The following is a 14,457-nucleotide window of genomic DNA, read 5'->3' as shown; positions in this document are numbered from 1 at the left end:
ACACACAGACACCCACTGCGTCCCCTTCACTCTCCTGTGATAGGAAGGCCAGGGGCTTACGGCCTTCGGCTACGCAGTGCAGGTCACAGCCCGCGAGGAAGCAGGCTCTCCTGGCCCAGCCCGGGGCTGTCAGGCAGGGCGCTCGGCATGGACAGGAACGTGGTGCTGGAACATGAAGGTTTTTTTTTTTTTTTTTTTTTTTTTTTTTTTTTTTTTACAGGCAGAGTGGACAGTGAGAGAGAGAGACAGAGAGAAAGGTCTTCCTTTGCCGTTGGTTCACCCTCCAATGGCCGCCGCGGCCAGCGCACCGCGCTGATCTGAAGGCAGGAGCCAGGTGCTTCTCCTGGTCTCCCATGGGGTACAGGGCCCAAACACGTGGGCCATCCTCCACTGCCCTCCCTGGCCACAGCAGAGAGCTGGCCTGGAAGAGGGGCAACCGGGACAGAATCGGGCACCCCGACTGGGACTAGAACCCGGTGTGCCGGCGCCGCAAGGCGGAGGATTAGCCTAGTGAGCCGCGGCGCCGGCGATGAAGGTCTTTGAAATAAAAAACATGAAACAATTAGAAAATCCTTGGGGAAGCAGCTCTGTAGCATAACCGCTGAAGCTGCTGCCTGCAGTGCCAGCATCCCACATGGGTGTCAGTTCAAGTCCTGGCTGCTCCTCTTCCCATCCAGCTCTCTGCGTGGCCTGGAAAAGCAGTGGAAGATGACCCAAGTGCTTGGGCCCCTGCAGCCACGTGGGAGACCTGGAGGAAGCTCCTGCCTTCTGGCTTCAGAACCAATGAATGGTAGACATTTCTCTTTCTGCCTCTGACTCTCTATACCTCTGCCTTTCAAATAAATAAATCTTAAAATTTTTTTTTACTTGCCCAACAAACAGCCAATACAGAGTGGACAAGGCTTTCTAGGTCTAGCACTAAACCATAAGACAAAACTGATGAATGGATATGAGAGAGCCCTTGTTCCCGGGTTCACTCCGCAGGGGCCTGGGAGCCAGGACAGGTCTCTGAGTCTGTGGCGGGGCCCGGCCACTCGAGCCGTCACCTGCTGCCCCCAGGGTGCGCATTAGCAGGGAGCTGGAATGAAGAGCAGAGCTGGGACTTGAAACCACGCGTGCTGATAGGGGAGGCAGGCGTCCCACCAGGCTCCCTGACCCCTGAGCCAAACGCTGGTCCCAAGTGAGTTCAACAACAGTAAGTACAGATGTCAGCGCACAGTCAGCATCCTGAGCCGGGTCAGAGGAGGAAGTAGAAACGGGGGCAGCACTGCTCGCTCACGCTGCCGAAGCCGGCTTCCCCGACGTGTAGAGAGCGCTGGAAGATCGATGGCAGAGCTCAGTGCAACATGGGGAGGACGCGCACCCACACGGCCCAGGGAGAGAGCTGCTCGGGGCCTGGGCTGCCTGCAGGGTGTGGAGGCGTACTCCTGCAGAAGCGCGGGAAGCTGTGCTGATGCTGCTTCCTGCCGGAGGCGTTGGAGATCGGGACCTGCTGGGAGTGGGCTGCAGTCGGCACACAGCTCTGAAACCACCAGTCTCACTGTGGGAGTTTGTCCAGAAACTGGGCCTGGGCATGAGCGGAGCGACTCGGGCACAGTGTGGCTCAGCTGTGCCTGCAGCCGCACCCCTCCTGGACACGCCCAGTGAGCCCAGCATGGTGCCTTTCGTGTGACCGTGGGGCAGGGTGATTGTTTATGGCGTGTCCTTGGAAGGAAGGATGAGACACTGGTGGAGAGCCAGCCACCGTGAGCTGTGGGAATACACTACTTATTTTTGAATTAAAATTTAAGGGAAATAAAAGCGTCTTTTTCTGAACATGTGTACACTGTACAGCTAAGAGAACCATTATCTAACAAGGTTACAGGTATTTCTGGTGCTTAAATGAACTTTAAAGGAGATCTTTTTGTAACAGGAGATTCTGTATTCCCAGTTAGCCCTTTGTGTTCCGTATTGAAGGACACTTTCCCCTTGGATGCAATGCTGCTTCTCTGACATAATGTTTCTGCTCCCATGTAGTTCCCACGGCACTCGCTTGTGTCTCGGTTTCACTCCCCAGCGGCTTTAGTGAGGGCCGTGAGGCCCCAGGCTCAGCTCCACATCCTCGGGACAGGGACGGGGAGGGACAGCCCTTGCCAAGGAGGTCCCTAGGTGTGGACGAGGCACTGCTCGGAGCTGAGCTCCCCACCTCGCCGTCCCCTTGTTGTGCTCACACAAGTAGCAACCCTTGTTCACTTTCACTGGTGGATTGTGCCTGCAGAAGCCCTGGTGTCCCAAGAGAGGGTTTTTGTTTTTGTCTTTCTCACGTCACAAAGTTAAAGACCGTAAAGGAGTCTTGAGAACCATCCAAGGTTATAGGGAAGGCCGCAGCGTGTGTGTGTGGTGAACGGGCCCAGCGGGCGACCACCCATGTGGACGGAGCAGAGCACCAAGAAGAGTGGGTCTCCAGGGGAGAGGGCAGAGCCTCTGCACCCTGGCAGGCGTTGGGGTGACCGCCAGGGAGGTATGAGGCCACAGGGACCTGCCTTCCTGACCGAGGCTGGTGCAGGAGGTGGGTGGAGACTGGAGAACCTGTGGCCCCCACAGCCCTCAGAGTGAGTTGAGTTGTCATTGACTCTCTCTGCCCCGTCTCTGGCCCTCGCTCAGGATCCGCCTCCCACTGCTGTGATGTGCCAGCGCCCCCTTCTCTGCCTGTGCTGATGGCATCCCACCCACCGCAGCTGGAGGAGGAGGTAGTGGAGAGAACACTGGCTCTGGCCTGCGTTCCCTGGGGGGCTCCTGCTCTGCTCACAGACGTGTGTCTCCCACCCCGGTGCAGGACCCAGACTCGGGTTTCTTGCAGAGGGCAGGGCTACTACCACTGCTGAGTCTTATTGGAAGGAGATTGTGTTTGGGTAAATGCTGTGTGTAGGGCTACAGGACGTGACAGGAGGTAGAAGCCACCCCTTGACTAAGAGGTGGGAGTTGTGTCCTTGGAAGCGAAGAGAAGGGCGCGCGAGCGAGGTCCGCCTTAGTCCCCTTACTACTCACTGCACTCGGGCGCTCCCCCAGCCAGCGGAGAGCACAGACCAGGACCTGCACGCGTGTGGTGAGTTAGGAGGGGCCGCGGCCTTCAGTCCCCAGCCCACTGTTCACTTAGGGCAGGGGACGTCCCTTCGCCGTCTGCAGGTGCACAGTGCCCATAGCGAGGTGAGGGCTGATGAGGTGTGGGAAGTGCTTGGGGAGCTTGGTGCACAGTAGATGCACCGAAAGCATTTGTCTGTGATTCTCTCTGAGCTGCCAGGTCATCAAGTTTCCTTCTTACCCTCAAAGAGGAGATGGGACTTGGTCTAATTTTAATGTATGTGATGGCATCCCATCCTGGTTTCTTTCTCTTTTTTTTTTTTTATTTATTTGAAAGAGTTATGGAGATGGAGGAAGACACACACACACACACACACACACACACCCCACACACACAGATCTTCCATCCACTGGTTCATTCCCCAAATGGCTGCAGTGGTGTCAGGCTGAAGCCAGGAGCCCGGAGCTTCTTCTGGGTCTCCCACATGGGTACGGGGCCTAAGCACCTGGGACATCCTCCACTGTCCTCCCAGGTGCATTAGCAAGGAGCTGGATTGGAAGCAGAGCAGCCAGGTCTTAAACTGGTGCACATATGGGATGCCGGCAGCTACTTTACTAACTACGCCACAGCACCAGCCCCCGTCCTGATTTCTTGATAGTTGTATGGAAGAGGTAGCAATTGAGTAAAATTAAGCTAACCTGTCTCCTTTATTCCTTGAAAATGCTAAAAATAACCAGGAATTTAATTTGCCCTGTGAGCTGTTAGAGGTGGCAGATGTCATAGTCTGATCGTCTTTCCCACCCCCAGGAGGTTTTAAAAAAATACAAAAATATTATATGTATATATAGTTACATATATATACACAAATACATACATATATGTATATATATATTTAAAGGCAGAGATAGAGAAAGACACGGAGAGGGAGATGAAGATAGATCTTCCAATATGAAGATAGATCTTCCAAAGTGCTGGCTCACTTCCCAGATGGCCTTGATGGCTGTGGCCAGGCTGAAGTCAGGAGCCAGGAGCTTCCTCCAGGTCTCCTACAAGGGTGGCAGAGGCCTAAGCACTTGGGCCGTCCTCTGCTGCTTTCCCAGGTGTATTAGAAGGGAGCTGGATTGGAAGTGGAGCAGCCAGGACTCGAACTGGCTCCCATATGGGATGCCCATGTGGTAGGTGGGGCTTTACCCATTTCACCACAGTTCCAGCCCCGGGAGGCTCTTTTAGACGTGTCATCCTTGCCTGTCCTCAGACTGCCCTCACAATCCAGTGTTTGCCTCATTGGGGGCGATATCTCCTCCTTTGAGAGTAGTTTCAGGTGGAGTGATATATCTGTAAAGTGCGTTAACTTCCAGATTTCCCAGGTAATAAAACAGAAAAGAAAGAAAAAGAAGTTGTTTTTTTAAACTTTTAAATAATTCAATAAATATATATTTCCAGAGAAGTTGTTTTGAACAGTAGGTGCGGGCCCCTTGGAAGCCATGCGTGCAGCAGACTCTGGCGTGATGGTTGTCACCCGGCACCAAGAGCCAGGGCTGGGACCAGGGAGGAGCTGCCTGCAGCGGGTCCCAGACGTGGGTCTGTGCAGCCTGGAGCTGTGCCTGTAGAATCGTGCGTCATGTGGAAAATGACGGGACATGCAGAGAATTTTTCTGTTTACATTTGATGCTTTGTAAACAAAATTTTAGTTTTTACAAAACCACAGGGAGTTTAAAAATGCCAAATTTAAGGTAGTGTTCCTGGTTCAACTCTGTTAGTGAAAAATCAGTGTTTAGCATCCGTTTTCATTTTCTACTTTTAAAAATGCACTTATTTATTTGAAAGGTAGAGTAGCTCTTGGGGTGGGGATGGGAGTGTGGAATCTACCTGCTGGTTTACTCCTCATGCGCCTGCTGCAGCTAGGGCTGAGCCAGGCTGACACAGCAGCCAGGACCTTGATCCAGGTCTCACATGTTGGGGGCAGACCCCAAGTCCTTGGGCCATCATCTGTGACCTCCCCAGATGCATTAGCAGGAAGCTGGATTGGAAGCTGAGCAGCTGGGACTCTGGCCCATCTGATAAGGGCGGTGGGTGTTGTGAGTGGCACGTTAACCCACTTAATCACAGGCCTGCCCCCATTTTGTTTTATTTTAGTCTCCTAAAATATAAAAACCTTCTTGAGAAATTTTAACTTTAATTGTAGAATCTGCATTCTTTGCCATTTTTTCAAAACTGTAACAAGAGACTGGCACTGTGGCATAGTAGGTTAATCCTCCACCTGCAGTGCCAGCATCTCATATGGGCGCTGGTTTGAGTCCCAGCTGTTCCTCTTCTGATCCAGCTCTCTGCTGTGGCCTGGGAAAGCAGTGGAAGATGGCCCAAGTCCTCGGGCCCTTGTGCCTGCATGGGAAATGTGGAAGAAGCACCTGGCTTCAGATCGGCATAATTCCCGCCATTGCGGCCATTTGGGGAGTGAACCAATGGAAGAAAGACCTCTCTCTCTCTCTCCTTCCCTCGCACTGTCTGTAACTCTACCTCTCAAATAAATAAATAAAATCTTTTTTTAAAAAAATAACAAAATAGAAGTTTTAAATTTTTATTTACAAGGGCTGGCGCCGTGGCTTACTTGGTTAATCTTCCGCCTGCGGCGCTGGCATCCCATATGGGCACCGGGTTTTAGAACCAGTTTCTCCTCTTCCAATCCAGCTCACTGCTGTGGCCCAGGAAGGCAGTGGAGGATGGTCCAAATGCTTGGGCCCCTGCACCCGCATGGAAGACCAGGAGGAGGCACCTGGCTCCTGGCTTCAGATCGGCGCAGCTCTGGCCGTTGTGGCCGTTTGGGGGGTGAACTGACGGAAGGAAGACCTTTCTCTCTCTCACTCTCTCACTCTTTCTCACTGTCTAACTCTGTCAAAAATTCTAAAAAAATTTTTATTTACATTTTTGAAAGGCAGAATGACGGAGAGACAGACATAGACAGACAGAGGTTGTCTGTCTGCTGGTTCACTCCTCAGATGCTCTCATTAGCCAGGACTGGGCCAGGCAGAAGCCAGGGGGCTGCAGCCCCAGCCAGGCCTCCTCTGTGGATGGCAGGGACCCTAGCACTTGAGCTGTCACTTGTTGATCCCAGGTGTGTGTTGCTGGGAAGCTATAGGGAAGTGGGACCAGGATTCAATCCCAGGCACTCTAATATGGGATGTGGGCATCTTCACACCCATCCCCCTTTACCATATTTAAGTGTTAAAAAGGTTTCTGATGTCAAGTCAATTTCGAGATTCTGGAATGTTTTGAAAAGATTTCATTTGAACAACTTCAAGTCTAAGATACAAATTGCAAGGGGCGGTGTGTTGCAGTGGATTCATTCCTGAGAGGAAGAGTGTGTTGGGGGCAAGAGGCGCGGAGTCACCACACAGACCCCGGGAGTCGGGTGAAAGCAGGCCTGAGGCAAGCAGCCTGCAGACTCGTTTCTTTCAGTTGGTACAGCAGCTTATATAGCCAAGGCAGCCAATCCGGTCAAGGGGCGGTCTTTGCCCTAACCAATCACAGCCTGTTGCCAGGCAGTTTCCAAAGCCATCTAATCACAGCCTGTTGCCAGTCAGGCTCTGTTGCCAGGCAGTTTCTGAAACCATCCAATCACAGCCTGTTGTCAGTCAGGCTCTGTTGTCATGTGGTTTCCAAAGCCATCCAATCATGGCCTGTTGCCAGGCAGTTTCTGTTGTCAGCAGCCATCTTGGCATGACCTTCTCACCTTCCCATTCCACCACACCGGTGCTGTGGCGTAGCAGGTGGGGCTGCTGCCTGCAGTGCTGGCATCCCATGTGGGCGCTGATTCGAGTCCCGGCTGCTCCACTTCCGATCCAGCTCTCTGCTGTGGCCTGGGAAGGCAGTAGAAGATGGCCCAAGTCCTTGGGCCCCTGCACCCGTGTGGGAGACCTGGAAGAGGCTCCTGACTCCTGGCTTTGGATTGGCGCATCCAGCCATTGCGGCCAATGGGGGAGTGAACCAGTGGATGGAAGCACTCTCAAATGAATAAATAAATCTTTGGAAAAAAACAAAGATGAATTGTAAACTTTCCTTCATTGTGCTGACCCTTGGCTTTCTGGGCCTGGGGCTTCACTGTCGAGTGTGCCGTGTGTGTCGCGCAGTGAGCGTGGGTTCTCCAGTGTGCTGTGTGTCGTGGAGTGAGCGTGGGTTTCCCAGTGTGCCGTGTGTGTCGCGGTGTGAGCGTGGGTTCTCCAGTGTGCCGTGTGTGTCGCGGTGTGAGCGTGGGTTCTCCAGTGTGAAGTATCTTGGTCCTTGTCTTTCTTTAGGTGGCCGTCAGACCCAAGAGCAGAGAACTCAGAGAAACGTAATGAACGTCCCTGGAGAAAAGCGCACTGAGAATGGGGTAAGGGCAAAGCAAATTGAGTTTTTAATTGCTTTTTGCAGGTGTTAATGAGTGTGGATTGTAATTTACTTTTAAAGAATTACTTTAGCAGCAGAAATAGTTCATTTCCGTTGAATACTTAAAAGCATTGACAGACTGACAAGGAAGCAGTCCCGGTGTGGTTGTGGTATTCTGCGGTGCTCCATGACCCAGACAGACTGTCCCTCAGAGCAGGGTGCTGGGCTGGGCTGGGGAGTCGTGCGACACCTGGCTTGAGGCGCTGTCCCTGCAGGAGCAGACGGCTGCTCCAGACTGAGAGCTGAGCAGGCAGACGGGCTTCGCCTCTCAGTGCGGTGTCGAGTTTGAAAGACGAGGCTGGTGTGGAGATGAAGTCTGCCAAAGAGCCGGCGTGGCGTGGCGTGGCGTGGCGTGGCGTGGCGTGGCGTGGCGTGGCGTGGCGTGGCGTGGCGTGGCGTGGCTGCTGAGCCTCTGCCCCCCTTCTGAGTCCTGGCTGCCCCGCTTGCATTCCTGCTCCCTGCCAGTGTGCCTGGGGAAGTAGTGGAGGAGGCCCAGGTGCTTGGGCCCTGCACCCACGTGGGAGACCTGGAAGAGGCTCCTGGCTCCTGATCTCTGTCTCTCATTCTGCTTTTTAAATAAATAAATACCTCTGTCTCTGTCTCTCCTCCTCTTCGGTCGCTCTGCTTTTCAAATCAGTGAATCTAAAGGAAAAGAGTTGGCTGGGCGAGCAGCAGCTTCTGTTGTCTCTGGGATGGAGTTGAGTTGGTGGGCGTGGCGCTCAGGAGAGGGCGTGGGGGCTCGGTTGCTGGAAATGTCGGCGTGTGTGGGGAGGGTGAGCAGCTGGGGGGTTCCGCCCTGTTTTGTTTGCAAGTTTCGTGAAGCCTGGGAGAGTGGTTGGTTTCTTTCTCTGGCTCTGCTACTGACGGGGTGTATCACCCCGGGCAGGTTCAGCCCTGCGTGGGCCTGGCGCTGGGTGAGATGAGGTGCAGGACACGGGTGTGCGGTGTGGAGGCCCACGCAGAGTGCCGCCTCCGATGACTCGCTGAGTGCGAGCAGCTGGCCCCCTCTCTGCTGGTGGGACGCCGGCGTGACGGACGTGCCTGCGTCTGCTGTCCCTGGACTCCCTCTTTGAAAAATGAGGACAGGAGCCTTCCCTTCCGGCTTTGCCAGGGGGCCAGAGAGCTCGTGGCCCGGCTGGATGGCGTCTGTGTCTGTTGACTGTCAGTCGTTTGTACTCGGTCTGCGGCGGCTGTAGCTTTACTGTGTGGTGCGGTCCACCGCAGGCCGTGTGGCGTGCTGGGTTTGTTCTCTTCGATTTGTTTCAGTGTTGTGATCCTCGGGCCACTTGGGTAGAAATGCTCGTCATCTCCAGGTGTGGCGTCTCCTGCCTGGCTCCAGTTCCGCCACACCGTGCCGCACCGTGCCACACCGCCTCGCCCCCGGCTTCTCCTGTACCCGTCCAGGCCGCACGTTGAGCTCCTGAGTGTGCCAGGCAGATGTCTTCAGAAGCCCTAAGCGGTAGCGCCCAGACCCCCATGGTGGGGCGTCCCCCCGTGACTGCCTCACACTGCCAGGTTACAGGCGTGCGCTGCAGTAGGCATTCAGAGCTGCTGTTACCTGGAGTAGCTCGTGAGTGGGTGGGACGGTGCACGTGGTTCTGAGGGTCCGCACCAGAGCGGTGGACCGGGTTTGATTGGTTGAGTCTGGTTTTCTTCCTTGATGAAATTATTCTTGTTAGCATGGAGATAATGTATATATTTAAGACCCACAAAACTGAACCCAGAATTAAGATTGCGTTTGTACCCTTCCTGTGAGCTTGTAATTAGAGAAGCCAGGGAGTGGGCCCGGAGGAGGGCCGAGCTGGACGCGGCACGTCACAGAGGCCCCGTGTTTATGGGCACACGCCTGCCTCTCAGCCCGATCACGTGCCGCCTCCGAGCATTTTGTTGTCCACAAAGCACGTTTGCATTCGTTTTTAGTTTGCGGCGGTCAGCACATTGTTCCCCAGAAACGTGTGTGTGTGTGTGTGTGTGTGTGTTCCTGGCTGTGGAATCATGACGGAACCTTCTGCCTCGGGGGGTGGGGGGGAGCAGCAGCAGCAGCCAGCTGGGAGGGCTGCGCTGGCACTCAGCCCTCAGTGAGCAGGAGGCTGGGGCGGGCGTGGTTCTCAGAGAACTGGAGAACTGCAGGTCAGCAAGTCTGGCTAATCTGCGCGTGGAGGCAGCTGGGAGGGCTGGCAGGACTCAGTGTCTGGGGCCGACGCGCAGCCCGGGGAACGGCAGGGCCCCCTCCCTTCCTCTCAGCCGGCCACGCTGAGAGACTCAGTCAGCTTTTAGTCCTGTGCATCCAGGGAATCCCTCGGCTTTCTTGTGAGCGCTTCTTAGGTTTAGTTCTTAAATTTTGTTAATTTAAGTTAATTTTGTGTGTGGTGGGAGGTAGGGATCCCAGTTCATCCAGTTATCCCAACACCATTTGATGAGAAGACTATTCTTTTTTTTTTTCTTTTTTAGATTTATTTATTTATTTATTTATTTGAAAGGCAGAGTTACAGAGACTGGGAGAGACAGAGAGAGACCTTCCATCCGCTGGTTCACTGCCCATGTGGCTGCAGGGGCTGGCACTGGGCCAGGCTGAAGCCAAGAGCCTGGAGCTGCCGTCCAGATCTCCCCATGGCACCTGGGCCGTCTTCCACTGCTTTCCCAGGTGCACTAGCAGGGAGCCGGATCGGAAGTGGAACAGCCGGCACTGGCACTGCCTCTCACGGGGGAGCTGACCGTGTAGGTGGCAGCTTGTTCTGCTGCATAACAACATTGGCCCCCAGAAGAACATTCTTTCCCTGTGGAACTGTCTTGCCATCTTTGTCAAATGAACTGACCACAATGTGGGTATACTTCTGGAAGCATTTTTTAAAGAACATTTTATTTATTTGAGAGGGAGAGACAGAAAGATCTTCAATTGGCTGGTTCACTCCCTCAATGGCTGCAACAGCCGGAGCTGTGTCAATCCAAAGCCAGGAGCCAGGAGCTTCTTCCAGGTCTCCTGCACGGACTCCGCCCAAGGACTTGGGTCATCCTCTACTGCATTCCCAGGTCATAGCAGAGCTGGATTGGAAGTGGAACAGCCGGGACTTGAACCGACGTCCATATGGGATGCCGGCACTGCAGGTGATGGCTTTCCCTGCTGTGCCACAGCACCAGCCCCGCCACCTGTATTCAGGACTCAGCTGTGCTCGCCATCTGTCAGGCCAGATAACATCGAGTTGTGTAGAGAGCTTCAGACTGCTGGGTGGGAGAGCAGTGGTTCACCCAGGAGCATGCTGCTGGGGGCGGGGGTCTTGATGCCCCTCACCCTCTGGACACTGACTTGCCTGTGCCCCCCTGCAGGGCAGTCCTGCCCTCTGGACACTGACTTGCCTGTGCCCCCCTGCAGGGCAGTCCTGCTGTCTGGACACTGACTTGCCTGTGCCCCCTGCAGGGCAGTCCTGCTCTCTGGACACTGACTTGCCTGTGTCCCCCTGCAGGGCAGTCCTGCTGTCTGGACACTGACTTGCCTGTGTCCCCCTGCAGGGCAGTCCTGCTGTCTGGACACTGACTTGCCTGTGTCCCCCTGCAGGGCAGTCCTGCTGTCTGGACACTGACTTGCCTGTGCCCCCCTGCAGGGCAGTCCTGCTGTCTGGACACTGACTTGCCTGTGCCCCCTGCAGGGCAGTCCTGCTGTCTGGACACTGACTTGCCTGTGTCCCCCTGCAGGGCAGTCCTGCTCTCTGGACACTGACTTGCCTGTGTCCCCCTGCAGGGCAGTCCTGCTGTCTGGACACTGACTTGCCTGTGTCCCCCTGCAGGGCAGTCCTGCTGTCTGGACACTGACTTGCCTGTGCCCCCCTGCAGGGCAGTCCTGCTGTCTGGACACTGACTTGCCTGTGCCCCCCTGCGGGGCAGTCCTGCTGTCTGGACACTGACTTGCCTGTGCCCCCTGCAGGGCAGTCCTGCTGTCTGAAATGCTGCTGGTCTGTGCACCTTGCCTATCTCTGGATTGCAGCCGAGCTCTGGGGCTCTAGGTCAGCTGCTCCTCGTCGCTTCTGCCGGCTCTGCTCAGGCTTTTGTGGATTTCTATTTGGTGTTGAGAATCCTTTTGCTGTCATTTAGTCAAGTTTGAGGATTTAATGGAATTAAATTGAGTAATCCTCCACTTGAGCAGTAGGTGCAATTTCCTGTGATTTCCCTGTTGGGCTTTGTTGAACTGATTCTGAGGATTGGCATCCACCAACCATTCTAGAAGATTCTCTACTGTCATGTTCTGCAGGTCGTCTTCTGCCTTCTTACTGTGCTCTTCCTTTTTTAAAAAAGATTTAGCCGGCGCCGTGGCTCAATAGGCTAATCCTCCGCCTAGCGGCGCCGGCACACCGGGTTCTAGTCCCGGTCGGGGCGCCGGATTCTGTCCCGGTTGCCCCTCTTCCAGGCCAGCTCTCTGCTATGGCCAGGGAGTGCAGTGGAGGATGGCCCAGGTGCTTGGGCCCTGCACCCCATGGGAGACCAGGAAAAGCACCTGGATCCTGGCTCCTGCCATCGGATCAGCGCGGTGCGCCGGCTGCAGCGGCGGCCATTGGAGGGTGAACCAACGGCAAAGGAAGACCTTTCTCTCTCTGTCTCTCTCTCTCACTGTCCACTCTGCCTGTCAAAAAAAATAAATAAATAAATAAATAAATAAATAAAAAAAGATTTATGTATATTTATTTTTAAAGATTTATTTTTATTTATTTGAAAGAGTAACAGAGTGGGGTCTTCCATCCGCTAGTTGACTCCCTGAATGGCTGCAATGGCCGGAGCTGAGCCGATCCGAAGCCAGGAGCCAGGAGCTTCTTCCTGGTCTCCCACGCGGGTGCAGAAGCCCAAGGACTTGGGCCATCTTCCACTGCTTTCCCAGAGAGCAGAATCAGAAATGGATCAGAAATGGAGCAGCCGGGACTCGAACCAGCACTGATATAGGATGCTGGCACGGCACGCGGCGGCTTTACCCACTGTGCCACAGGGCTGGCCCCTCTCCTGAAGTTTTAGTTGATTTTTTTCCCCAAATCTCCTTGGTTGCTCTCTGCTCTGACTTTAAACGCATTCAATGAGTTATTTCACGTTCTGCGCTTAGCAGCCCCCTAGTCTGTTCCTGCCCCTGCTGGCTGTCCGTCAGAACCCCTCGATCCTGGCGTGTGTGGCTTCTTCAGAGCAGGCTGCCTGTTGGTCTCGGAGCTTTGCTCAGAGCCTGCCCTGAGGCCTGGATGCAGGTGGGGCTTTCCTGGAGGTGCACAGGAGTGGCACAAGATGGGCTCCTGCTGTGCCCTCTGCGGACCCAGAGCTCACTGAGGGCTGCCTCTGGTGCTGACCCTGGGGCTCCCCCTCACTCAGCACCGCTTTCCCGCTGCCCTCTTCCGGGTGGGTGTGTTTCCTCCTTCAGTCAGCGGCAGTAGCTGCAGGGAGCCAGCGTGCAGGCGAGCGGACGCCGTTAGGGCAGAGCTGGCCTTGCAGCTCCTTCACTGCCCGGGACCTCGGCGTTCTCCTCTGTGGTCCCTGTGGCTTCCTTCCTGCTGTGCCTGCCCAGCGATCTCTGTCGCTGTCCTGAGTGTATTCCCAGTGTCCTGTCGGCTGTGCTGTTGGAGACAGCAGTCCCCTGGTGTCCACCTGTGGCTCTGCAGGAGGTGGGGTATGCGTCATTGTCACTGTTCTCGGTGCACCTGGGCCCTCTGTCCAGCTTCCTGCAGTGTTGAACTTTGCCACATTGGCAGGGTGGACCCTCGTCATTTAGTAACTCAGTTTGTGGTGTTGCTTCAGTGCTGGGGAGTCCTTCCACGTTGAGACATGAACTTGGCTCTTTAATTTGAGACTTAGCTGTTGGGATGTGGACTGTGTCCACTCCAGAGTATAATCAGCTGCTAGGAAGACTCGACTGTGTTGACCATTCTGTGAGATTAGACCAGCTTGCCTGTTTATAATCTCGATATCATTACCTGTGTTTTTGTTTGCTAAGCAGGTAAATTAAAGTTACTCTCCAGACTTGAAAAATCATAGCCTTGGAGAGATACAAAGAAGAAAAAGGGATGAAGCGATATTCTAGACCAGCCTGTGAGTGTAAGCGGCTTTTATTCTGCGCGTTTTTCCGGAGTTTGGCTTGTTACCTTGGAAGTGATGTTTTTCTAGAGAAGTCACTTAACACTCGGGAAACTAGTCGGAGGCTGCTGCTTTCCCCAGTCTGAAACGATGACTTAGAAGATAGGATGTGGACCTGTACTTCCTTACTGGGACAGACACGCACAAGAGAGCACCACAGTGTGGTTGAAGGATGGTGGGGAGACTGGCGGTGTGGCACAGCGCGCTACTCTGCTTCCGACCCAGCTCCCTGCTCATGGCCTGGGAAGGCAGCAGGGGATGGCCCAGGTGCTTGAGTCCCTCCCACCCTCGTGGATGGAGCTCCTGGCCCCGTCCTGGCTGCTGAGGCCACTTGGGGAGTGAACCGGCAGGCAGAAGATCTAGTGCTCTGTGTGTGTTGCTCTGCCTTTCAAATCATGTTGTTTTTTTTTTTTTTTTTTTTTTTTTTTTAAGGGACTAGGGGGACACTCAAGTGACTACCAGCTAGTCTTGATGTTTCCTTCTAAAGAAATTCTGTCCGTGGATCTCCCTCTCTTGTGTCCCTCCCCTGGCTGCTGCAGCAGGTTTCTGATTTAAATAAATCTTGCTTCGCTCAGAAAAGAAAAAGAAAAAAAATTCCGTCCGGTTTATTTTCATTTTAAACAGACCAAAGACCTAAAGAACAGCTGTTTGGTGAAGGGTGCTGAGGTCTCCCTGAGTTGTGCAGAGGAGAGGACGTCTGTGGGGCAGCCCCTCAGTCTCAGCACTGTGACAGCAGGACACGGCCCCGGCACCCAGAGTGGGGCTCGGCCACCCTTCCAGGCTGGACATCAGGAAGGTTTCTGGAAACACTGAGGAGAGAGCTGTAAAACAGGGTGGGACAGGAAGGAAGTGGTGCGGGGCAGGGGCCAGGGCTG

At 54.4% G+C, this 14,457-nt stretch overlaps 1 protein-coding gene across 13 annotated transcripts in view; it reads left to right on the top strand.

The window, feature by feature from the left end:
• PPP1R13B (protein phosphatase 1 regulatory subunit 13B) overlaps window positions 1–14,457 on the top strand; it is a 91,521-nt gene that overhangs the window by 51,163 nt on the left and 25,901 nt on the right. For all 13 annotated transcript variants that reach the window (XM_051834837.2, XM_051834842.2, XM_070065437.1 and 10 more), the window contains one exon: window positions 7,354–7,430. In XM_051834837.2, the coding sequence (XP_051690797.2) occupies window positions 7,354–7,430 (77 nt within the window). The remainder of the gene's footprint in view (window positions 1–7,353; window positions 7,431–14,457) is intronic.

This window comes from Oryctolagus cuniculus, chromosome 20 (assembly GCF_964237555.1).
Source record: "Oryctolagus cuniculus chromosome 20, mOryCun1.1, whole genome shotgun sequence".
Taxonomy (NCBI): domain Eukaryota; kingdom Metazoa; phylum Chordata; class Mammalia; order Lagomorpha; family Leporidae; genus Oryctolagus; species Oryctolagus cuniculus.
This window is presented reverse-complemented; position numbering and strand designations above follow the sequence as displayed.